The 24577-nt window shown below is 49.1% G+C and overlaps 2 protein-coding genes across 3 annotated transcripts in view; both read right to left on the bottom strand.

Moving 5' to 3' along the window:
- Ufd4 (ubiquitin fusion-degradation 4-like) overlaps positions 1-24577 on the bottom strand; it is a 171800-nt gene that overhangs the window by 22031 nt on the left and 125192 nt on the right. Inside the window, exons 15-27 of one of the 2 annotated variants that reach the window (XM_077665513.1) lie at positions 19718-19858; positions 17082-17188; positions 16050-16170; positions 15340-15474; positions 14430-14572; positions 14034-14177; positions 13307-13387; positions 11961-12397; positions 10284-10603; positions 9334-9587; positions 7162-7541; positions 5595-5672; positions 3628-3896 (exon numbers count right to left, since the gene is read on the bottom strand). In XM_077665513.1, coding sequence (XP_077521639.1) covers positions 3628-3896; positions 5595-5672; positions 7162-7541; positions 9334-9587; positions 10284-10603; positions 11961-12397; positions 13307-13387; positions 14034-14177; positions 14430-14572; positions 15340-15474; positions 16050-16170; positions 17082-17188; positions 19718-19858 — 2610 coding nt within the window. The remainder of the gene's footprint in view (positions 1-3627; positions 3897-5594; positions 5673-7161; positions 7542-9333; positions 9588-10283; positions 10604-11960; positions 12398-13306; positions 13388-14033; positions 14178-14429; positions 14573-15339; positions 15475-16049; positions 16171-17081; positions 17189-19717; positions 19859-24577) is intronic. The other variant, XM_077665515.1, reaches the window with a different exon arrangement.
- On the bottom strand, positions 20645-24001 carry LOC144132834 (uncharacterized). The gene has a single exon (XM_077665516.1). The coding sequence runs from the start codon at positions 23561-23563 to the stop codon at positions 21194-21196; it is 2370 nt and encodes a 789-aa protein (XP_077521642.1). The 5' UTR covers positions 23564-24001; the 3' UTR covers positions 20645-21193.

The following is a 24577-nucleotide window of genomic DNA, read 5'->3' as shown; positions in this document are numbered from 1 at the left end:
GGGACTGTATCGTGTGTGTATAATTTTGCCAGCGTGGTAGCTCTGTTGGGAGCTAATAAACTATGATGCTGTAATGCTCGTTACGACCACGGATATGTCAGGCGCTGAGTCTAACCACGAACACACTGTGCCTCAATGATGCTAACTCATCTACCGTTCGGCGTTTGCACCAAAAAGGACAGAACTTGAACTGCGCAAAAACCAAACGGGGGTGCACCCATCCTAGTGGTGAGTTTCCTTGCCGCAACATGCTGCCCGCCAGGCTCGGGCATTTGTGTCACTATACTCAATTTCATCCATAACAGGCTACCAAAGCTGGCGTGGCCTGTTCGTGCAGAATTAATCCGTGACCAAAAAATAGTTCACCATACAACCGAAGTGAGCACAGGAATATTTCGTTGCAACAAATCTTTAGTACCGTGACTGGCAAGCTCCTGCACTGCGTTTTACCTCTTAACACATTTTCATAGACTCACTGACAATTCGAGAAGTAAATGGCATGTCGCGGTATGATACACTGCTGATAGGCCGAATCGCTCAGACTCCATCCGTGCCTAAAGAGTAGCTCAAACTCGGTGAAAATTCAAGCCAGAGGTCCCGAACACCGAGCGCCTCACAGCTACGACCGTGATTTTCAATGCTGCAACTTTGTTTTATATCACTCTTTGTTTTCATCCAAACAAACTAACACTGACCAAGGCTTCGAGAAGAATGAACGATATGTGGCGGAGTAATATTGTAACGTGGATGCACTATTTCTGCAGCCTCCGCAGCATTGCCTGGTTTGTATGAAACGGAGCATAGGCCTAAACTGCTTCGTATCAAAGCTACAGTGAACGCGCTTTGAATCTAGTCGGTTTATCCATAAAGGGCTCACCCTGTTACCAGCTCACCATCACACAATAGCCTCACATTAAAATGAACATACCGTATTTATTCGAATCTAGGCCGATAGTTTTTTCAAAAAAACGAGATGTAGAACTCTTATGTCGGCTTAGATTCGAGGATTTCGTTTCGGGGTTTCGTATTCGTAAAATACGAATAAATGTAGCACGCAGGTGGCGCCCCCACAAAACGCCAACGAAAGACAGCACTGTAGCCGTTGCTATCTGTAGCCGTTGCTATCCGTAGCCGATACTGATCAAAGCACACATAAGCACTGGCTGCCATTTTGGCCTTGTTCTGTTCTCGTGCGGTGGCGTGAGCACATTCGCAGCAGTGAAGTTTTCGTGCGTAGTTTTTATCACCAACACCATGGCACCAAACAGGCGGTGCCATTATAGTGCCGCCTTCAAGCGGAAAGTTATAGTCGCTGCAGAGCAGTCGTCAAATCTTCAAGCCGGGCGGGACTTCGGCGTGGATGAGAAGAATGTTCGCCGTTGGAGGGGGCAGCGTAACGAAATTTTTGAGAACGGCTTTCACGGGCCCCAAGAAAGGCCGCCATCCAGAAGTGGAGGTAGCTCTGGCCGAGTTTGTGGAGACGCAGAGGTCAGCGGCACTTCCAGTGACCACGGAAGTGCTGCAAGCCAAAGCAAGAGAGCTGGCGAGAGAGCGAGGCGTCCCCCGGGAACTGTTCAAAGCCAGCCGGGGCTGGTTGCAGAAGTTCATGAAGCGCTTTGGCTTCAGCCTCCGACGTCGCACGTCCATTTGTCAAAAGCTGCCGGGCGACTTCGAACAGAAGCTGATCTCATTTCAGCGATTCGTAATAAGGAAGAGGATGGAACACGGCTACGCCGTAGGACAAATGGGAAACGCTGACCAGACGCCGGTATGGTTTGACATGCCAGTGGCGTGCACCGTGAACGAAAAAGGTGCCAAGGAAGTGAAAGTGCGCTCGGCCGGATACGAAAAGCAGCGCATGACTGTAATGCTGGCCTGCACGGCGGATGGCCACAAGCTGCCGGCGTATATAATTTTTAAGAGGAAGACTCTACCAGCTCGGGAAGTGTTTCCAAGAAATGTGATCGTCCGCGCCAACGAAAATGGATGGATGGCGAGCGATATGGTTGAGCAGTGGATCAGAATGGTTTGGCAGCGGCGTCCAGGGGCCCTCTTGGCCAAACGTTCCCTCCTCGTCCTGGACTCTTACCGTGGACACCTCACTGACGGCGTAAAAGCTGCGCTTTCCGAAGCCGGTACCGACGTCGCCATCATACCCGGCGGCATGACAGGCCAGCTGCAGCCTCTTGATGTGTGCCTCAATAAGCCTTTCAAGGATCGGCTGCGCAAGTACTACGTGGACTGGCTTAGTGAAGAGCGGCGCGAGCTTACACCAACAGGCCGAATAAAGCGCGCCTCACTGGGAGTTGTAGCCACTTGGATAGCTGCAGCCTGGGATGACATCCCAGAAAGCTTGGTTGCACGCTCATTCCGCAAGTGCTGCATCTCTAATGCACTTGATGGCAGTGAAGATAGTGCACTGTTCGAGGAGGCCAGCGATAAAGAAGTCAGCGATGATGATGACGAATGAGCGGGGGCTGATCCCGGGCTGGCGTTGCATATGTCTCCTCGCCCAACGCCGCCTCTCCTCCTCCTCTTCTCTCAAAGCTCCTTTGGCAGCTTTTTTTTTCAACGGTCCCTCTCGGGGCCATCAATCACGCTTCGGCAGAGCATGCAGGCACGATGCTTCCCGCTGTGTCTCACTCGAGTTCCTCTCTCTACACCAAGTCGCCTATGCGCAGACACATGGTGCAGTCGTTTCGCGCCACGCACTTTCACGTGCGCGGCGACGTAAGAACAGTCGTGTCGCGTCATAAAAATAATTGTGATAATGAGGTATAAACAGTGTTGTTTTTTCGGCCGGCCTACAATCGAGGTAAGTTTTTTTTTTTCTGTGGCCTTCAACTTTCGGGTCTCGGCTTAGAATCGTGGCCGGCCTAGATTCGAGTAAATACGGTATAATTAATTTTTGCCATGCCAAGTGCGGATAAGTAGCCCAGGTGAAGGCCACCTGACGCTGACTGCCGAGGGTCGTGCACTTGGAGCGCTGCTCCCAACGATCATAATTCCCTTGGGGGATCTCAATAACTTAGGATCACGTAACGTTTTCCAGTAAAGTGATCTAGCAACCTGTTTTACTCCAGGCAGTAAATTCATGTCCGACTTCGGGGGGTATGAGTATCACCAATACTTTCAAGGCATTATCTATTTGAAGGATTTTCCAGGGATATACTATTTGTCATAATAATGCGTGCTGCCGCAAAAAGGGGGATGCGTAATCTGGACTCTGCTGTGAACACGAAAACAATAAAAAAATGCCAGTACCAGTCAAAACTGCGAAAAAGAAAAGTGTGACCTTTACATAAGTTTATACGGTACGCTTCACTAAATATGACACCCTGTTATGCATAGCCCTTGGCTTTGGCTGTTTCCCTTTCTGAGGCTGTGTTATAATTGCAATTTCTTGTCTGTGCTTTACTGAAGGCTGAAACTCCCCCTTTTTGTTATATTCGTGTCGGACAGAACAGTGTTGCAGCAAAACGCATACACAAATGCATTGCCACAAAGTGTGCATGAAAAATGTTGCTGCTAAGTGTTGCCACACATGTCAGTGAAAATCTGGCATGCAAGCCCTAGAAAGCACTGCTGCATCAAAAGCAAGAACGCCTGCACGAAGCCCCTCCTCACCACAACGTCCTCGTAATCGTCATCATCCTCATTGTCGTCATCGTCCTCGTTGTCATCATCATCGGGCAGGTCGTCATCGTCCTCCAGGTCTGCCATGAGCGTCGTGGCCCGGCAAGTCTCCAGGAAGTCCTGCTCGCTCTCACTCGACATAGAGGTTAGGCTGACGGTCAGGCCTCCGCCACCTCCGGCACCACCAGCCACTGTGCCACCTGCTGTGGTGGTGGTGCTGGTCAGGCTCGGATAGCTCTGAGCCGTGCTCAAGAATCCCCCTGCGCCATAAGACATCTTGCGTCACCGCACTGTTGCCACGCACAAAATGAAAATATAATACACTACTAAAATGCAGGGGCAGCTCTGTCTTTCATGGACATCACATTTAACACCAGTGTAAGTGACCTCCACAAATGCTTTCAAGGTCCAAGAGAACATCCTACACGCTCTAAACAGCAGTAATGATTCTTACAGGCATTAACACTTAGCTCCAAGCAGACTACAGAGAATACTGAATAACATGAGATATTCAAGTGGTATTCTGGATATTCGATGTTTCATTTAACCCTAGACATACAGTAGCAGAATTTTTTTTTTCTGGATTTCAATAATTTTGCCTTCACTTAATGAGGAATCATCGCAGACTCATAGGAATGTGCGCATTAAAATGACCAGTGTTTTGGACCCTCTAAAGTCCAGATGTTCGATTTTAGAGGGCAGCTCTTATGCGCCTGTTCCTGCGTTGAGTGGTGTGGCTCAGCGTTGACCTCGGCGCAACCGAGCAAATGAGCGCGTCGGAGGATCACAGTGCAGAGGACGACGCAAGACGGCGATAGCGAAGAGGGCGAGAAGAAAACAGTAGCGTGAAGGCAGGTCATGCCGCAGCGACCCGGGGCCGCAAAAAAAAAAGGAATAAATTAGGCTCGGGCTCCTGCTAGCACCTCTCAGCTCATGGCCCTGGTCCTCCTCCCCCACCTGTGGCCTTGGCGAAGCAGTGCGCGCGGGCCTATGGGTTCGAGATGGTTTGAGCCCTCTCAAAAAATCAGGGGGGGGGCTCAGCTTGATGCGAGCTGCGGCAGCTAATCCTCAATCTGTCTGAATGAACTCCTTATCGAAATTATGTTGAAAGGCAGCTGTGCCGCCCGTTGCCTGTGGCATCCTGCCGCACCGTTTTAATTAGCAGGTGCGGAATCGTCCTCCTCCTGTTTGCAACTGTTTTTACTAACTGTGATGCGTGACGCTCTGTGTTAAATTGTGTAGCGCAAGAGCCAATAGTGTGTAACATGGCTTGTTAGTTGCGCAGCTACGTGTGCTACTGACGATTCATCTCTAGAAATTTAAGGAATCTGGAGGAGAAGAGAGATTGCACTACAGAACCCACTGAATTCCAAACAACTGCAATGGCCCCCCCGTCAGGTGGCAAATTTAATGTCATTTCTAACGAATAACATTAGCCTTAGTTGACATCCTTGCTCGTGACACTCATGTAACTGAAGCTGCAATGCCAATTGCAAATGTTTCAAGTGAGGATTCCCCCGAGGACAGGTCGGCTATGAGTTGAGCAGCGGCAGATCGCTGTGCGCGCCACCGAAGTCCAAGTTTATGTCCGCCTCTGTTCAGCATCACATGTTCCGTCTGCAGTCACCTCTGGTTCAAAATCGCAACTGTTGTGCTCAAAGATCGCATTACCAAAAAGCGCAATCGTCGGCAACACAGCCTAACCATGCCTATTCTTTGAATAAATGCACTGCACTGAAGCAAAAGAACAGCAAAGAAAAAGTTACAAACAAGCAGTGGGGTGTGCTGCAAGTGAAATCAGGCCTTTGAATAAACATCAGTAACACTGCTTCTTAAGAAAACAGATGAAAAATAGCAATTTTTCTTTTAAAAGTTTCCTAGAGACAACATCACTGCTGGCATCAAAGCAAGTGCTTTGTATGGTGCCACCTAAGAGCACACAGACCAGTGGTACTCACCAGCTGGGAGGTGGTTGCCCAGCTGAGAGGACGCCTCGTTGCCCACAGCTATGTCGCCCAGCAGGTCAGCAAGCACCTCTGCAGCGAAAATAGTGCAGACATGACGCATTGCTGCGTACACTAGATGGCGCAAAGCAGTGGATGCAAAGTAGATGCGGGTGGGCAGTGCATCTTTGGCATTCTTTCAGAAAAACCAATACAGTGGCAGGTGGTCCCAATGTTGACCATTGGCTCTGAGGGACGTCATAGTGGAGGCCTCCAGATTGATAAACCAGGAAATCCTTCAATGGGCACCGATCTCACAGAGCGCACGGGTGCCTTTTTCAACTCTCCTTTATCATTGTGCGGCCGCTACAGCCAAGTTCAAACAACAATGACAAGAGCGAAAAATTCGGCCAGTGGTCATCGCATTTAATTGTCCAGATGACAGCTGGCTGCCATAACAAGCAGTTGTCACCATACAAGAACATGGGTCGAGAAAATCCTGCTGGCAGCATCCCATACAAACCAGAGCACACCTGGCAACATGGAATGACTTGTCGGTTGCTCTACTAAGGCACTGCACATGAGATGCATCAAGTACCAACTCTCAGAGCAACCAATGCATTGGCGGTCAGCAGCAAGGCACCACCAGAACGGTGTCACCTTGACACAACCCAGCCAATGCCTTTATCTTCCACGAGCGTAACTCCAGAGACCCACAAGAAGGAACCTGGATGACTTGACCCATGGGGTGGCAAGCTAGGAATCCCCAAGACTGACAACATTGGGGCTCTGTGTGCCCCAGAAATACAGCACAGCTTAGCCAAAAAATGTACTGGACAGAACCATTTCTCAGTTATGCCAAACGCTCTGTACACAAGGGAGTCTGAAGACCGCCGCAACGAAGCTGCACTGCCTCATGTATCGATAGTGTTAGCACAGCTCAATACTTGTTAAACCGGTAATCAGCGTCAGCTAGAACCACCAATGCCCATAACTCCTGCATGTGCATCACCACATTAACTACCAACCCCAGTGGTGGCCTAGTGGTTTGAGCATCCGCCTCGCATGCACGAGGTGCGGGGTTCGATCCCCAGTACTGCCGCGTACCCACAAGTGATACAATGGGTACCAGCTTCCCCTGGCCTGTTGCTTGGCTTATTCAGGGTGAAATGCTTGGGAAATGGGTCTCTGACTCCACCTTGAGTAAAAGAAAATAGAAATACCTTGTGCCACGGCGCTCTTTGGCCGCAGATGCCCTTGCGCCATAAAAAATTCATAGTCATCATCACACTAACTACCGAAATTTTTTGGGTCAGGTCTCGTCATTTTGTGCACTCAAACTCCGGTCACAGTTAAATCACTACAGTAATTACCCTGGATGGCACGAGGGATTTTGCAGGCATACTACCTCGACTGCATTTACACCAAAAAATGGCCCGCATACAATCTCTACTAGCTGTAATTAACAGCAGGCAGGCCCTACTCCACTCTATGAAAACATTTTACTGGTCCCATACACGAGACAGAGGCATACAAGGCAGGCCACATTTCCTCACCACCATCCAAACCCGTTGCCACTCACCTGGAAAGTTCGAGGAGAGCGCCAGGCGAACGAGCGAGCTCACGTTGTTGGAGCCACGCGAAAAGAGTGATCCGCCGCCGGCCACTGCGGCACCAACTGCGGGTGGCAGCAGGGATCCCGCTGCGTTTGTCGCAGAGGAAGCACCGCCCCCACCCGCGTTGCTGCTGCTGCCTGCGCGCCGCACTGCTGCGAAAGTCTCGAGCAGGCCGGCCACGGACTCGTTCGTGTGGCCCAGTGTCAGGGACAGGTTGGGTACAGAGACACTCATGCTGTTGGAGGAGGAGCCTGTACGGCTGGCCTCCGACCCTCCACCAGCACCTCCAGCTGATGGAGCGGCACCACGCGTGTGGTCCCGGTGGCGGCTGCCCGATGTCTTCAGGCTGGTCCAAAGAAGAATCGGGAACAGTTGAGCTTCCCCTTTCAAGCATGACTTAATTTTAGCTCCCTTCCCCAACAATCTCAGCAGCTTAACATCATCCTATCATGGCAAAGATAATGCTGCCACCTAATAATTTGCGTTCCAGCTGGGAAGTACCATGGCTTTATTATGTTTAGCTATGCACAGGCTATGCCAGAAATGCACGCAGATTTCCATATCAGAGAAAGTAGATCAAGTGCCTTCTCTAAAGCACAGGCTGGTTGGATTCTATATAGTGGAACCCCATTTGTGCAATTTTCACGAGACGTGAAATAGTCAATTGAAAAAATCTCACAATGGATGCCGTCACATAAAGAACATGCCCTCTACTCTCAGTGTTAAAAGGCATAGTGCTTTCCCCATGTGTTAGATGCTTGTTTCCACCCTGCGAAAATTTGCCCCGACATTATGATGACAGGCTTTTTGGCGTCCCAACAGGTACGACGCATGCACTCCCATCATTGCGCGAAATCGATGAGTTAGACGAGTCAAAAATATGGTTGCTCCGAATTTTTAAAGCTGTAACATAGGGCACGAGCATGCTGGCGGTGTTCCGTGCTGTTCAGACTCCGCCTAGAACAGCCCTCACTAAGCCACCAGCACAGCACTGCCTATACTTGGCATTCGCACCATAAAGAAAAAAGTGGGACCACGGTGCACCCATGCCTGGGGTGCTTCCTCCCACGATATGCCACTGCCAACATGCCGGGTGACAGCAAACTCGTAGCATGGTTAGGTCCTAGGCCTAATGTGCTCGATGCAAGGGTGCTGGCCTCAAGGCACCCAACATACTCCACACTGAAGCTGGAGCACAAGATGCTTTGGAACTAGCCACTGCATATCACAAGAGGCCTAATCTTGTCACCAATTACGGCTAACACAATGACTTCACATCCAAATGAACACACAATTTCAGTCACCTTCATCAGTGCAGTGTGTGAAGAACAGGCCTGGCAAGAACAGCCTCGAACCTACACTAGTAAGTCACATGTCATCATGAAAACCTATTGCAGGCAGTCATGTGCTCTTCATGCCCAAACGACTATTTCAAAACATCCTAGGTGACATGTTTCAACAAAATGTTCCACCAGCCTCTTTGCTTTCAGACAGCTCCAGCTGGTAGTCGTACAAGGAGAGGCATGTGAAAGTTTGCACCCTATAATTAGACTTTCAATGCATTCCGTCTATGTGGGTTAGCAGGGCCCGTGCTAATGCATTGTAAAGTTCACATCATCGTACGAATGAAGCTTCCACTGTATTTTATTAGAGAGCTAATTTTGGGGCCAGTTGGGAATAGAATGCTATATGCCTATTGAGAGACCTCAGCTTCCATACAAAAAAAAAAAATAAGGGAACTATTTCCACCAGAGAATGGCTACCAAACTCAACTTTGGACACTAGGGATATCAGCATTCAGTTTTCAGTGGCAAAAAAAAAAAAGAAAGCCTGAGCAGTCAGTACTCGGCACCAGGCACACTGCCCACCTGGCACTTTTTTTTTACAGTGAGTGTGCTTCTGCTTCCCTGCAGTGCAAGTCTTCACTGCATGACCATCTTGATACTGAAGCACTAGCCCGCAGGCCGCACTGGCCCTCGGGCAACACGGCATCCACAGGCAACACAGACAACGGCCGCAGGCAATACAGACAGCGCCCGCAGGCAACACAGCGCCCGCAGGCAACACAGCACCCACAGGCAACACAGCACCCACAGGCAACACAGCGCCAACTTTTGGCACTCCAAGTAGACACGTACCCGTGGCCAGTTGATGTCGCAGTCGATGTTACAGCGGCAGTTGATGCAGGTGGTTGAGTGGTTGAGTCTTCTGTCTCTGGGTCTTCCATAGTTGGTGACAGGCTGTTCAGTGGTGCCTGGAGCACTCTTGGCTGGCTCGCGGTGGCCGGTACAAGAGGCAGTTCAGGAAGGTCTTGCTCGGAGCCTGTCGTAGCCAGTGCGGCTTCGGCACGTGCTCGGATCAACATGTTTTCGGCCATGGCTTCTGCGGCCGCCTGCACAATGAAACAGGCAAGTCTAGCTTCAAGCTGCAGCACGTCACTCGCTAAAAACGTGCTTATGAAAAACAAGCTAGCATATTTTTTTCGATTTCCATACTTGACTGCAAAACAAAGCTGCTTGTGACAGAAAACAGCTGAGCAAAATAAACGAGGGGATTAAAATAAATAAAATCTACTCGAGTAGAATAACACGTGTGGAGTGCTCCTAGCACAAGGCACAGTTCATTACCTCAGGCTATGATGACCCAAATCATGCACTTCATTAGGTGAAATCCAGCATCTTTTATGGAGCTAACGTCTGTTATTTTTAGATTGCAGCTCTTAGGCATCAGTTTCTGCATTCCGCGTCATAGTCGCAACCACACAGGCGGCGTGTGACAAGTGGCGAGTTGGCAGTAGTAGCAGAGCGAAACACCACCTGCCACAGCAAGAGCGGAGGAATGGGAGGTAGGGTAGTAGCTGCCAAGGCTGAAGAGTGGGCTCAGATTTCGCAGTACCGACAACTGCAATCATCTGCAAATTTTTTTTCCCCTTTCTTTTACTAAGCACTTGAGATCCCCAAAATTATCCACGTCTGCTCTCACATCACATCATCTCCTTCAAGAAATCGCTTCATAAAGCATTTGCAGTGATTGCTCGGTTCAGAATCGGGCGAATTCACTCTTTGAACTGGATACCACTGCAACGCACCTTGACAGTGGTAAGGTTCTCGGCAGACACAGCTGTCTGCTGCTCCATCGGCTGGGGAGCCGCAGACGAGTCCGGCACCAGACTTGACGCGGACGAACTCTTGCGGCTGGTAAGACAGCACCCTGCGGCGGGCAGGCTCCCGCGGGCAGCCGCACTGTCTGTGGTAACAGTCTTGGCTGGCCTGCCCGAAGCCGAAGATGCCCGCGAGGCTGCGGCAGTCTCTGGGTCGTAGCCAGGGGCCAGCCGCAGGTCGTACTTGCCCTCGGCACCCATGCGGTACGAGTTGGAGCCTCCATGATCCCAGGTGACATCGATCCAGCCTGCATGTTCACAGTACACAACTGCTCTTTAACCCTGCTACTACTGGTGCCCTTTTCAACTCCAAGGATAAAAGCTGTCATTTTTCAATGAAAGCAAACAAATTTTAATAAGGGGTGTTCAAATACAACACGTTTGGCAGAAAACCGAATAATAAAAAGTGGCTGCGAGTCAACCAAATATTTCTGAACGATTTCAAATATCGGTACAGATAGCTGTTTAATTTTAATGAAACATTTTATTTACATTGTAGCTGTTCACAAGAAAACAATAATTACCAAAGCATAACAAATTAATCCAGATGAGGTTCACAACAAGCGCTATAGCTGAAGCTTTCTTGCCGTTAACTTTCCAGCCGATTGTGAGAGCCTACAGGAAACTATAGAATCTTTCAAGCTGGAAAACTGACTAATCGACGGAAGATTGAACATGCTCAATGCTTAGATCCTAGCTATAGAACTCAACTACATAAGCCTCAAGAACGGACAGGCTTTGTTGTACTGTTGTAACGTTCCACGCATGCTCCATGCATAACATTCCAAGTGCATAACATAGGTTTTCCTTCTTACAGAACTAACTCTGCAAACAATTAGTGCTCCAGGACCACATACAGCGAGAGGGACATCCATGAGAACGAAAGTGTGGGCCACCAAACTAAGGCACTTAGCATAAGCAGCAAGCACCAACTCTCAGAGGTGACCAGCATGACGGCAATCGTCATGGAGATGCCACCAAAACGGCGCAGTCTCCAGACAATCCAGCCGGCAGCATTATATTCCATGAGCTTTAACTCCAGACACATGCAGGCATGCCCGGACGACATGACTCATGGGCAGACCACACTGCCATGCTGCTGCTCATCAGTGCTGCATTCCATCATCTGTCTTTATCTTCCTAGGGATATACAAGGTAACCGCTCCATTGAAAAACACTTTGGTGCTAAAGGACACATCAGGTGCTCATGCAATCATGTACATGGTCAAGAATTTTAACCCTAATGCACAAAAAAGCAATGAGCCAAAAAGCACCACTGCGTTGACATCTGAGTTAACCACTTGTATACACTTCACCCCAAGAAAGTGTTCTCAACTTTGCTATGCATGACCCCTTCAACTTTGTCCCTTCAACTTTGTTTTTGTAATGCAACGATGTCTTCATCTATTTATCTGACAGACACATTAGCGCATTAACTTATCACGCCTTTTTCCATGCAACGAAATTCCCATCTTTGATTTCAGTGATACTGGCCACACAAGTAAGATGGAAAATTCAAGTTAATCTCGCTAAACGAATGCGGCACTGATTCACAAAGAGGAAGCAAGGTGTGCCAAAGAAGAGGTAAACTGCTCCCTGCCGTACCGTTGTGAAGCTCGCCAGTGACAGTGCCCTCGCCGGCAGGGTTGCCGTCCTGGTCGCGCCACTTCCAGTCAGGGCCGCGCACCACCCGGGCCCCGCTGCCCATCAGCTTGAGCATCTGCTTGATCTGTCGGCGCTGCCGACGCACGTTGGCCTCAGCCTCCTTAGCAGCCCGGCCCAGGTCGTCGCAGATACCCGTCACGGTGCCATAGATCTCAAATCCCGACAGAGACAAGTAGTGAGTCTGTCCCGAGGCGTTCTTGCCTGTCTGCTGGATTCGCACGTGGCGCCAGCCTTGGCTCTCTTCGGCTGTGCCAGGCAGGGCCCACGAGGCTGTTGAGCCGGGCTCGTTGAGCGAGCAGTCGTCTGTGTGGCTCCACAGGGTGGTCCACGTTGAGCCGTCCTTGGACACCTGGAACAGCCAGTTGCGCAGTGCCGACCTGCACCCAAGAGAAGTGCAGGGGAAACTGAGGTCAACGTCATGCCTGGCAGCCAGCTTCCAGCACACATCAGTGGGTCAGAACAAGTGCACTGCAGAAGCAGCCAGTTGGGGTTTAACTCTGGGGCATGGTGGTTAGCACTACAGAGCACCATTTCAAAATATTTTTTTTTTCTTCTACATTGCCACAAAATGGCATGGCCTGGAAGCAACTGAAGACTGCAGTACTTCAGCTTTTTTTTTTTTCCAGAACCTCACGCTAAATAGAGAAAGCCCTTATCATTAACTGCAAATATGATTTTCGAAGAAGCTTGGAGTCAGCAATGATTGAAGACTCAACCCCACCGTAAAACGACAGTCACTGGAAATCGGGGGCCGAGTTACAGAACGGTCACAATTTCAAAACAGTCCCATAACTGTCACAAAGCCCCGCTCCTATTAGTCGACATGTCCATCAGAGCACGCCGACCAATAGCAGCAGGGCTAATGGACCACTTTTTGACAGGTTTGCGATTTCTTCTTTACGCAATTCGGCCCCAGGTTACTCAACCAAGCCATTTGCAGACATGACCGCCCATGCTAAAACTTCCGTGCTGGGTTTGTAGCACAGCCCTCGGCCACACTGTCATGTGAACGCAGCACAACACATCACGGCTGTCATGCTATCGTAGCAGTTACACTGAATGCAGGCAAGTTTGCGCACGATGATCACCCAGAAGAAGTCTCGAAGGCATCCCGATGTCGCACAGAGAATGTCGAAGCGTCTCCAACAGAAGCGCACAGAGCAATACTAAGGTGGCTCTAAAAGATGTTTCACAGTATTCACCAAAGTGGTCTCAAGGGAGGCTTCTGCAAAGGAGTTCTCACAGCAATTACTGCAAAGCAGACTGAATGAGAAAAGCGCACTTGCCTGCCATAGCCCCTGGCATGCCTGAGGGTGTAACAGTTGGGGATGATCCAGACACCCAGGTCTATCGAGAACCAGGCACGTCTGCAGAGAGAGAGAGAAAAGCACAGCTTCAGCACACTGCCACAAGTCAGTCAGTGATGACTAGTTCCAACGAAAACGTTTGCACATCCACAAAGCTTGGCAAAACTGCCTCAAACTAGCCTACAACACCGAATATGTGTGGGGGTGGAGGGGGAACAAATAAATGACAGTACAAGACTGCCAACCGTAGTAGTTGGGAGGATAGTTCTGTCATTTGATGCCTCCCAATAAGCACTGCATGTCTGTCTACCACACATAAGGACTTGCAAGATGCAGCACGGTTAGAAATCTGTCTGAAGGCCTGACAGAGACATGTATGAGACATTTTCTGGCATATGTAATTCCTAAACAGGCAACAATGTTTTGCCTTCACAATGCACGTGAGGAGTTCCAGTTATCCTGTTTCATTGTTTTCATCATACTTCTGACCTAGCCATTTCCACAGCTTACTATCCTGAACTTTGGGAAAGTACCATTCGTCAAATCGTTAATTATTTCAGCAACTTCTGAGTGCTCTTCTTAATAGCACACTGCCTCTGCATGCTGTAGCTTGCACATAGGAATGTGTGTGTCAATGGCTTGGCGACATAGGGGCTCTTCCCAATCCTTTCTACCGCAAGCCAGCAATCACAGGGAGGGACCCTACTTGTCATCATTGGTGTGGCAGTTGAGGGCCGAGGTGTCCCGGCTGAGGATGTCCTCCAGATGGCCATAGGGCAGGTTGCGACCCTCCGACGAGGAGACCACCACCAGACCCACCTGGGCAGGGTTCACCCACTCCGACGAAGTCCTGCACACAGGAAGAAGAGGCAGGAATGTCATCCCACCCATTCCCTCTTTAACAGCACCCTTCACACCAGACAGGTCTGCGTAACTTCAAAACGGGAGGCAGAAATGCATGCGCACACCACACACATGCTAGTGCATTCCAGTCTTCCACTCCAGTCTTCCGCACACATAATGTTCTAAAGCTGGGCCAATATGCCAGTCACACCACAGAATTATGCTAGATGACAGCCATGCCATGCACAGTGTTACTCACCTTCCATTGGTTCCAATCCAGTAGATGAGACCATTCTCATCAAAGTCCCGCACGTGGCTGAACACAAAGCGCGCTCCGGGTTCCTTGAGGCGCTTGACAAAGTTGAAAGTGGAGCGGTCGTAGTCATACCACTGCTTCGCCACCTGGTTCAATACAAACATGGAAGAAAATGTGACCACAGTTGCTGCTGAAGGTCATCGCTGCGGTCTAGCCAGACAATCAACGACTATTTCAAGTTAGAGAGGCTGAGATGACCACAAAAAACAAAAATTAATGGGACATGAGTAAGCTTGCCTTCTTTCTATCTGTTCATCATACAAGGAAATAGCGTTCCTGTCAGGGCTGTGTTACTAAATTTGTGCCAGAGTTGGTTACCTTCCCTGCCTTTTTATCGTCCCAGTTTTTTATGCTAGCTCAAATGCATGCACTTGTTCCCAGTAACGTCAGTTATAGTGTTATGTCTGTCTGAGAGAGAGTGTGCGTGCTCTTTTTTTGTCTGCCCTTTCTCTCTCTGGTTCGTCACTGTATTTCAACTAACCTGACAGGCCCACCCATTGACGGTTCACGCCCAAGTCATCACCCAATTATTTTCAAACCAAAACCACAAAATTCTCTGCATAAACATTTTGCACCTCGAAGCGTAACAAAGATAAATGGTACAACAGAATAAAAAATGGCTACAGCACGAATGAGTCATTTTCCCCCCAACTCTATTGACACAAGAAAGCACTGTCATAGGACAAGCCTTAGCAGCCTGCCTGATGCAGCAACATTTGGGCAGACTAAAACAGCAGCGCAACTACATAAGCACTTTATTCACCACTACTACCTGTCTGTAGCCATAGCACAGTAGCGACGATGCTCCCAGCGACAATACCGCAGCCAAATTGAAAGATTCTGCACCACTCACCATTTTGACCAGGTATTTCTCGAGTTGGCCGACAGTAGTAAGGGGTTCCATTTTCAAGCCCCGTCCCGTGCGGTCGATCAGCGATGTCTCGGCTGGTGCACGCTCCAGACGGAACCGAAGCCTCCGCGTCAGCACCTAAAGCGGTCGAAGCAAAGGTCGTGAAGCTGGAATTCTGGAACATGATCCTTCAATCTCAGACCAAACAAACAAATCACGTAAAGATTAGCCCTGCTGCCCATTCCAAATAAAAACAGAATAAAGAACTGCTGTTTGCATACTGAACCAGAAACCGAGCATTTTTTAGACTAAATCCACTTGTTATTACTGAGCCAGTGTGTGAAGCACACTAGAAAAGTCCTCAAGGCATATAAAACAATACAGTGCCTTTAAAAATGAGCTGCCTACCGTATAATTTAGTGTAAAGGCTGCACCCGTGTATGGGACGAACCTCCCGCTTTGGAATAGATAACCGAGAAAAAAATAGCTATACTTTCTTTTTTTTTTCTTTCAAATTTGTGTATAGCCGCACCTTCAAAATTCACACCGAACTTTTTTAAAAAGTGCGACCCTTACACAGGTTTATACGGTGTATAATGATGAGAAAAAAGATCCATAAGAAGTTTACGTTTCTGCAAGCAACAAGAAAATGATACAGCCCAAGTTTATGGCAATGGCAGCCAAAGTTTGAATGCCAGTGTGTTCAGACTCACAGTCCTCACCTGGAGGCCGTAGCCAGAACCGGGCGTGTCATACAGATACACGGGCAGCTTCTCTATTGATTCCAGCACCATGACTAGCTTTCGCAGTAGTGTCACAAACGGGGATCGGCTCCTGCACCAGGCAAAAAGAAATGGGCAACGCTATACAGACCACATGTGACAAGAGTCCAGCCTTCATTTGCACATTTCGCGCTGGCACCTTATATTGCTACGGCCACCACACCCAGAACGTCTCTTTTTACACTCAATGCACTCATCTCAAACCCACCACTATTATCCCCTAGATGTAACATGACTATACAAGATTTATTTTTGGTGGCTACACCATCTTCTATCTAGACTTTTACAGCACTTCTACAGTGGCTCATCACAGCTCTCACCTTGCGACGCTTGCCACCACAAAAGCTAATGTCAAGATAAAGGGGAAGCCCAGCATGATTATGCCAAACAGATTAGGCAGCCCCAAGGTTTAATGCAAAGACAGAAACAGGTTCAGTGTATTCCATAGAACACGTGCCAATATCTTCACTGTGCCATGTGCACTTTGCCCACGACATGAATGACAGAGTGAGATGAGAACGTGTCAGTCACTACACTAGGACACCAAGGCAACAGTGACTATGCCAAAGTGCGAACCCTGAAGCGACCAACGCATTGGCAGCCACCAAGCGCAACGTTGCCAAAACGGCACCGCCGCAGAGGCGACTCACAGCCAACGGCTTTATCTTCCATGGGCGTAACTCCAAACAGCCACGCACTGGCATGAGTGGATGACTGACCCATGGGTTTTCAAGCATGACCTCGCTCACCACACACTTAGGTGGTGCTTAATTAAGGTAAGAAGCTGTGAAATGCAGAATACGGCAGCTTTGACGATCACAGTGCGTCAAAAGCAAGAAGTGTACAGGAAGACCTCACTAGCCTTATGATTACCGTTACTATTTTTGATAGCGCAATACGAGGCAATGCAACAGCAACAGCAAAAATGCCGTGTAAAACAGAGCCAGGTGCGGCCACACTTACTCGTTGCCGTAGGGCTTGTCGTGGAAGCAGTTTTTGAAAATGTGCACTCGGTCCTTGAGCAGGCGGTTGGCCCTCCATGCCATGTGGCCATTGCTACCCTCCAGACCCTGCAAAGCGAGGCAGAACACATTGGTGTCCCTCAGTGTCTGCCAAGGTTCAATGCAACGTCAACGCAACAAAGCTAATGTCGGCAAAGCCAAGAAGTAGACCGATTTTTCGAACTATAATAATTCGGACTTGCACGATATTTAGGACTCCACTGAGCAACCGTCAGGAATCCTCAAAATTTGATTTGTACTAAATTCCCCAGAAAAGCAAAGAACCCGGATGGCAACTCTAACAAAGGTGCACTCAGGCTATGTTCATGCACACACACACACACAACTCTCCCCAGCCGATCAATGCCTCTGCGTTTTGTTAATTACCTGCAAGTAAAAGCATCACAATTCATGACCAAACTCAAGCCACTGGCGCCGCAGAGTGGACGCCCATACGGGAGCAGCACAGTGTTGGTCACCATACTAAGGTGCTAAGCAAAGAGGCAAGCACCGACTCGCGGAAGTGACCAGTGCATTGGCAACAACAGCCGCAGCAACAAATGGTTTTCTCTTCCGCAAGAGCGACACCAGACAGTCTACACAGACACACCTGGATGACATGCTCGCGGGTGAAGAGAGACACTGCGCAAGCCAGGGGTGCACTGGGACATGCAAGACAGCAGCACCCTATTCCCCCTAGGACGAATGCAAGGTTGAATACACAGTCTGCAAAACCCCTCCCGTTGTGCCTGCCGTTTACACTTGACATGCATCCATGTCTGTCAGCGTACAGGGTATAAGGGCGGATGAGGCAAATAAAATCGGCATCACAGCAAACATAATTAAGATGGAAGTATGCAGGCCAAATTTTGAAAAAAAGAAAAACTTTATACAGTCGACGACAGATTTTTCGGACTCTCTAGGGACTGCGAAAACGACTGAAAAATGAGGCACTCCAGAAAATCAAATCTCAACGAAAAAAATCACGAACTTATTACCAATACGCCAGAGGAAGGGATCAGCTGTATTGCACAAATTCAAAAGCTCCTGACTAAATTTCGCCGCGCGACATGTGCACAGACGACGGGCAGCGACCTCTTTCACGGGCTCAGCCTGGCTGAGCTGCCCTCGGCATGTCGCCGAAGAACGCACGGGTTGAGACAAAGTCAAACAGGAAAGCGAACATGCCGCTGCGGGAACTGCGCTGCGCCCGCAGTAAGATGGGCCCGGAACGAGAACGCGAAGATGACGAAACAATAAGAACCGAAAAAGAGCCAAAGCCGGAGCTCCGTCGATGTTGGCCTTCTTCATTAGGCCTAGCGACTAGAGCCAAACTCAGCATCGTATCCGCTGATATGCGTTCTCCGGTGGCTTGCGTATAATGGAGAGAACTGTCATTGAAACACAAATGTTTGTGGTTTTACGATAGAAAAGTGAGAATGGCGGTGCGTCTTGCCGCAGGTATGCTGACCTCGCTTTGAAATGCACCACCATTTCCTCCCGCGCTCACCGCTTCCATGAAGCCGTAAGCCTCTCACGCGCTTCCCTGCTACCTCTTTCCGTATTCAAGATGTCCGCGAACTCCGACTACTGTTCAAGTTCGTGCGGCGGATGACATTCAAGAACAGTACGAATTCAAAACCACGCAGGTGCAATGTGCCAACTCGCGCAGAATATCAGCATCGCAAGTTAAGAGGCTCCCTTTAGGATTGAATTTTGATTTCTTTGATCAAGTTTTTTAGCTCTCCTGCAGTTTGAATTAGGGTTCCACTGTATACATTACATGGCGGCTTGGGTATTGGCGGCGAGTGCAAACAAGGTCCGAAAAATCGAGCAGTCAGTTGAGGTGCATTTGAAATTTCAGGCGCTCTTATACATTGGCTCTATGGGCCGTGCTGCGGTGCCGTGAAAAAGTCCGAATAATCTAGCATGTCCGAAAAATAACGGGTCCGAAATTTCGGTCATTGACTGTATGTGGTTGTCAAAAACATTAAGTGAATCGCGCTTCTGATGGGCTCGGCGCAGATACCATAACTTTTCACCAACAGAGCACCGCCATCTTGGTATCACTATGCACCAACGTGAAAAGTTGCCGGAGCTTCCACTAGTCGCAACACCTCAGTTCTCTGACCAAAAACAAAATCATAAAAGGCAATAAATAAGGTGAATGAAAGGATAAACTTTAAGGGGGGGACACGGCTCTTTTCGGTCCAAAATTGGTAAAAAAAAATGATTTTTGATCTTTTCATTTTCGCGATCCTGAGGTCATTGCACAGCTATCTACAAATTTTGATTGAAAAATACCGCCTAATTCATGCGTTACAGCGTTCCAAAGACGTTTACTACTTTCACGTTCACCGTGATTTCTATCGCTCATCCCTTCAGCATACTGGCTCCTATAACACAACCTAACGATGCTTTTTCTACAAACAGTGCAGGCATGGAATCTGTAATGAAACCATTCAGAGGGGCTGCGCAATTCATACAACCGCTGTCCTTACGAGATATGTAAGTCATAGAGAAACCTTGCTTGTTTACCCACAAAGCTGGTTTCAACAAGAACTCAAATGCGGAGAAGAGGTGCGGTATTACACTCACGCTCTTGCCCAGCAGGCGGAGCAGTGCCTGGATGAGGCCGCTGCTGTGCAGCTCGTAGGCCGACACGGCCCGGTCGTCCTGCAGCAGCTGCACCAGCTCCTGCAGCGCCAGACGCAGCTGCCGCCCCCAGTCCGAATGGGGCTGCACATGTCGCAAAAGGGGAGAAAAAAAGGAACGGTTGCGGTCAATGACGCATACTGTAATCAATGGCCTGACGGTGATTTCATCCTTCCGAGGCTTTTTAACATGCAACGAAATCTCTGTGCATGTGGGTGCAACCACAATCTGCCTCAAGGCAGCAACAGCCAGGATCGAAACTGTAAACTCCCAATCAGTTCCACTGTCAGTTGCCATGTGTACAGTGACATAATGAATGCATACTAACCTGCTTACTCCATCACTACACATAAGAATGAGTCACAACTGACAGCTGTTGAACGTGACTCCAAAGGAAAGTTTAGGTCCTAAAGCATGCGTGCACGCACGCATGCACACCTACTGCTCCCTGCTCCATTCTGACCATGGAACATGTGAAAAACGTTGGAAAGCTCTGCCCACAAAAACACTGTCAACCATTCTGGCTGTTAAGATGCTAGCATGGCTGCCTGACCCAAGTGCATTTCACAAGATTGCCGCAGCACAATGCAGAGGTTGGTGTAACGACAGTGTTAAACATCTGAAACCTGGAAGTAAACAACAACCTAAGCAGGCTTAAATAAGCTCGGTAGACCACAACAAGAGCCTGTATTAAACGAAACACAGTTAGCACTCAGTTTAAGAGACAGAATGTAGGTCACCCTACTAAGGCACAAAGCACATGAGCACCAAGCACCAACTCTCAGAAGTGACCGGCACTGCTGGTGAATGGCGCTGAAGCACTGCTAGAACAGCGGCACATCAGGCCAGAGCAGCCACCAGCAGCTTAAGGGGGGATGAGGGGATCGGAACAAACTTTTTTATTTTTTAACTTAGAGTGATGAAATTTGGCAGACAGGTTTGAAATAGCATCAAACAGACAGCTACAAAGTTTCACAATAATATCTTCAGTAGTTTTGATTTTATCATTATTTATATATTGCTCACATGTTGCTTGCTCGTGGAAAGCCTAGCGTGACAGCAAAATGGGTTATGGGTCTGTAAATGTTTTTAATAGTTACTAAGAAGTATAGTCTAAGTCAAGATTCTCTTGATTTCTTTTTAAATTTCTCTGCTCTTCTTCTAAACGACACAGTATGCACCTTCTCTTTATGTTTAGAATGTATCATGCTCCAATTATTGTGTAATAAAAAATGGTGAGCCTAAATGGTAAATCTGAGACTGTCTTGACATAAGGCACACTTCAGCAATTGCAACAAAACAAACAGGATTAAAATCCGAGCTCTCATTGCCGTGCTATGCTTTCCACGAGCGAGGTGATAAGCCCAAAACAAACTTTTGAGAAAACAAGCCTCAAAGTTCCATACTGGCACACACTGTCTAGAATGCTCCTGCGTTGTAAAATTTGGTGTCCTTGGCAGCAGGTGACTTCTTAGCCCTCTGTCCTTTCAGGAGATGGACTTTGTGTGCTTTCTTCATTCGCTGGGAATCTTTCTCGACAGCCCGCTGAAGAGAGAGGGCACCAGGGCGCAGGCCCAATGTTGTGCACAGGTCTGAATAAGCTTTCAGACTGCCCGAGTTGTACCTTGAAATTGCCTCGTGCACTGCTGTTTCCACGGCAAACAGTGAGGCATGCTGGTCTTTTGATATTAATGACCATATCACTGAATGGAGACTCTCAGCCGCGTTTTGAGTTTTGCCTCCTTTGCACCGGGCCAGCAACTGAGGGTCTGAGAGGCGCTGGTACACAGGCAGAAGTGCTTCAGCAACTTTAGCTGAAAGCTTGTACTTGTGAGCTGGTGCTGGCTGCCCTTCTGCCTCAGCTGATCGGTGGTTGCACCAGCTAAGGGGGCCAGGGGGACACAGCTCATGATGGGGCTCACCATCTGTTGATGTGATGTGGTAGTATGTTGCCATTACTGCCCTTTGCATTTCCTCGACTTCTGAATGGTTCCGCAGAGCAAGGCCATAGTAGTTTGTCAGTTTTTTGATGAGCTGCTGTGTCAGGCCCCCCTTTCCACCTAGTGGCTCTCCTTTCTTTGCCTTGGCTACCAAAGAGCGAAGTGCAGCCCCCATTCGTTTTTTCACATGATTTATGCAGTCTTCTTTAGACAGCTGCACAAAACCATAAACTTCTTCATCACATAAAGTGCGAAACATGCGGCTGTCCCCATCACAAACTATGTTTGTGTAGCGCAAATCATTTTTGCTCAAGGAGCGCCTGAAGAGTTGTAGTGCAGCCTCAACCTCCATTCTTCCAGAATTCACATCAGTGTTTTTCTGGCACTGGTGTTGCTGCTTCCATTCAGCATAATGGGGGTTACTTTCTGCTGGCTGTCGGCTGCACCCAAGGCAGAAGTTGGACAGAACTACGCAGTCCAACACAAGTCCTGTATGAAATTCAATTATACAGCCTACGCCAGTATGGGAGCTGTGACCGCGTGTCAACCATGTTCCATCATAAACTACTGTGATGTTCTTTGAAAATGTCCCCATTTCAATGTACACCTTTTTCACTGCCTCTACAGCATCTGTGAAGATGTTGTGTGCAGCTGCCGCTGCGGCAGGCTTGAAAGTTTTTTTGAGGTGCTCATCATATGTTTTGTGGTGTAACCCACGATGCGAGACATTCATGGTGGCCCAGAAGTCATTAAGAGCAGTTGGTCCTTTCCCAATGCTCTTTATTGCTTGCATAGCTCTGATGTTGACCTCAAAAGCTCTAGAGCCGCTCTTCCTTTGTGAGGACCACTCTGACTGTAGGGTACCACAGGAAATGCATGAAAGTACCATCTTCACAGCTAGCCCCAGTTCAGTCTCGCGGTGCACTGCTAGGCCGGGCTGCTGACAAGTTGGGCAAAGCGTGGAACCAATTAGCGAGTTCAAAGCAGCAACTTGAACAAGCATAAACTCCTCTTCTGGAGGTGCGGGAATGGCATTTTCCTGTGAGCCAGTCAGCCCGAACTTGCGCTCCGTTGCTGAAACCGCGCGAAGCGATTCGCGAACTCTCGACGCTTGCAGTTCTGCACTTTCCGCGGACACAAATCGTGTTTTTAGGTGAGCTTGAATAGTGCGACGTTCTCTGGGCGAACTGTCAACACTGCGATGAGCGGCAAGGACGGCCGCCGGCGCATCCGCGGCATCGAGCGTGCGCCCGCGTTGCAGCACCGTCGAAGCGCCGGAACTCGTCGATGGCATGGGACTGCCTTCACTGGCGGTTGTTGGCTGCGGAGACATCTCGGCGTGGAACGATTCACCGCGGAAGCGCGTCTCCGATGCTCTGCAGTCGGGCGGCGATGACCGCTGCAAGCCGACTCCGTTATCTGTGCTGGACGAAGTTGCGACGGGACACTCGCGTATGGTGGGACGCTCGCGCACGTCGATCGTCACCGGTGCAGTAACACTGCGCCCGCGCTTCGACGGCAAAAGATCATGGTTCGTCTCACTATCACTGGCTGGTGCTCGACTCGGCGGAAGATCCCGCAGCACGTTGGGCGAGAGATCGCACAGCACGTTGGGCGCGTACTCCGCCGATTCTGAACGGTCGCTTGGCTCGGCCGAACCACCTGCTGACAATAGCCGCTTCTTCCTTGCTGTGACGGGCTTGCGTTTCCGCTTCCCGTAGGCATGCTTCGTCCGGTACTTCTTTTCGAACGTGCGCGGATCCATTGCACGTGGTCGAACTCCTCGAAACACAACAGAAGGAAAGGCCAGAAAGGCTTCCCAGCAGACGCTCCTTGCCTCAACCGCCATTATGGCGCGGCGTCGGCCAATGAGGAGGCACCTAACAACGCGCCGCGGCGCAGAGCCAATCGGGGCGCGGCAGTCATTGGCTGCTCCGTGCTGCCACCCTCCGGTTTTTCTTTTTTTGTGCGCTTGCTGGCTGGCAGGGGAGGAAGGGAAGGGCTGGGAAAAAGAGCCGAAGAGTCGGGCTTTCCAACGATACCAAAATGGCGGCGCTCCGTGGCGGGAAATCCGAACAGTCGCGCCTTGAACTTCGCGACTTTTTCGCGATTTCGGGCGGATGCGTGGACGCCGGCACCGACAAATATATTTATTTTTAGTGCTTAGAGTTTGTTTTTTGGTGAAATATTTCAGTACAAGATAGAAATGATGCTGTAGATTCTGAAAAGCGTACTTTTCAAAAATCGATTTTTTTCGCGAAAATCGCGATCTGATCCCCGCTTCCCCCCTTAATCTACCACAAGCGTAACTCCAGACACTGTGTGTGCAAGGTGCCTGGATGACTTGCCTCGTGGGCCAACATAAACAACTTGTACGGAACGTGCACAGTGAAACACGGCTGGCTCTCAAAAGCTAAAGGGATTGATAATTTGAATTATGCAGAGTATGAATTAATGTTGGCCTTTTTTTTAATTCGCTTGATGCAGACAAGCACGAAGTGCCAGTTTGAATAAACCAGCAGCTTACACTACACTACCACACTACACTGCTACAGTACACTATACACTACTACTAGTAATTCACTACTATAGTCAAACCTAGTTCTAGAGAGCACATAAACAATCTTAAAACATTTCAACGCAGCCGAAATTTGAAATATAAAATTTCACCCAAAATAACTCGAGCAAAAGAAGAGCAGTTTAGCCAGTGAAAGGAAGGATGGCAAATGGGGAAGATCTTCGAATTCTGAGAGCAGCTTCAAAGCAAAGCCACTCGGGGCAACTGCAGAGGCCACAAAAAGAAACAGCAAATGCCAGTTGAAGTGGCTTCCCCACACAGCGCTGCCAGCATGCGGCAGCAGTG

Source organism: Amblyomma americanum, chromosome 5 (genome assembly GCF_052857255.1).
Source record: "Amblyomma americanum isolate KBUSLIRL-KWMA chromosome 5, ASM5285725v1, whole genome shotgun sequence".
Taxonomy (NCBI): Eukaryota; Metazoa; Arthropoda; class Arachnida; order Ixodida; family Ixodidae; genus Amblyomma; species Amblyomma americanum.
This window is presented reverse-complemented; position numbering and strand designations above follow the sequence as displayed.

What these genes read in the sequence shown, in the direction of transcription:
- LOC144132834 (XM_077665516.1), bottom strand. Translation starts at nt 23,563, where the DNA reads ATGGCGGTTGAGGCAAGGAGCGTCTGCTGGGAAGCCTTTCTGGCCTTT.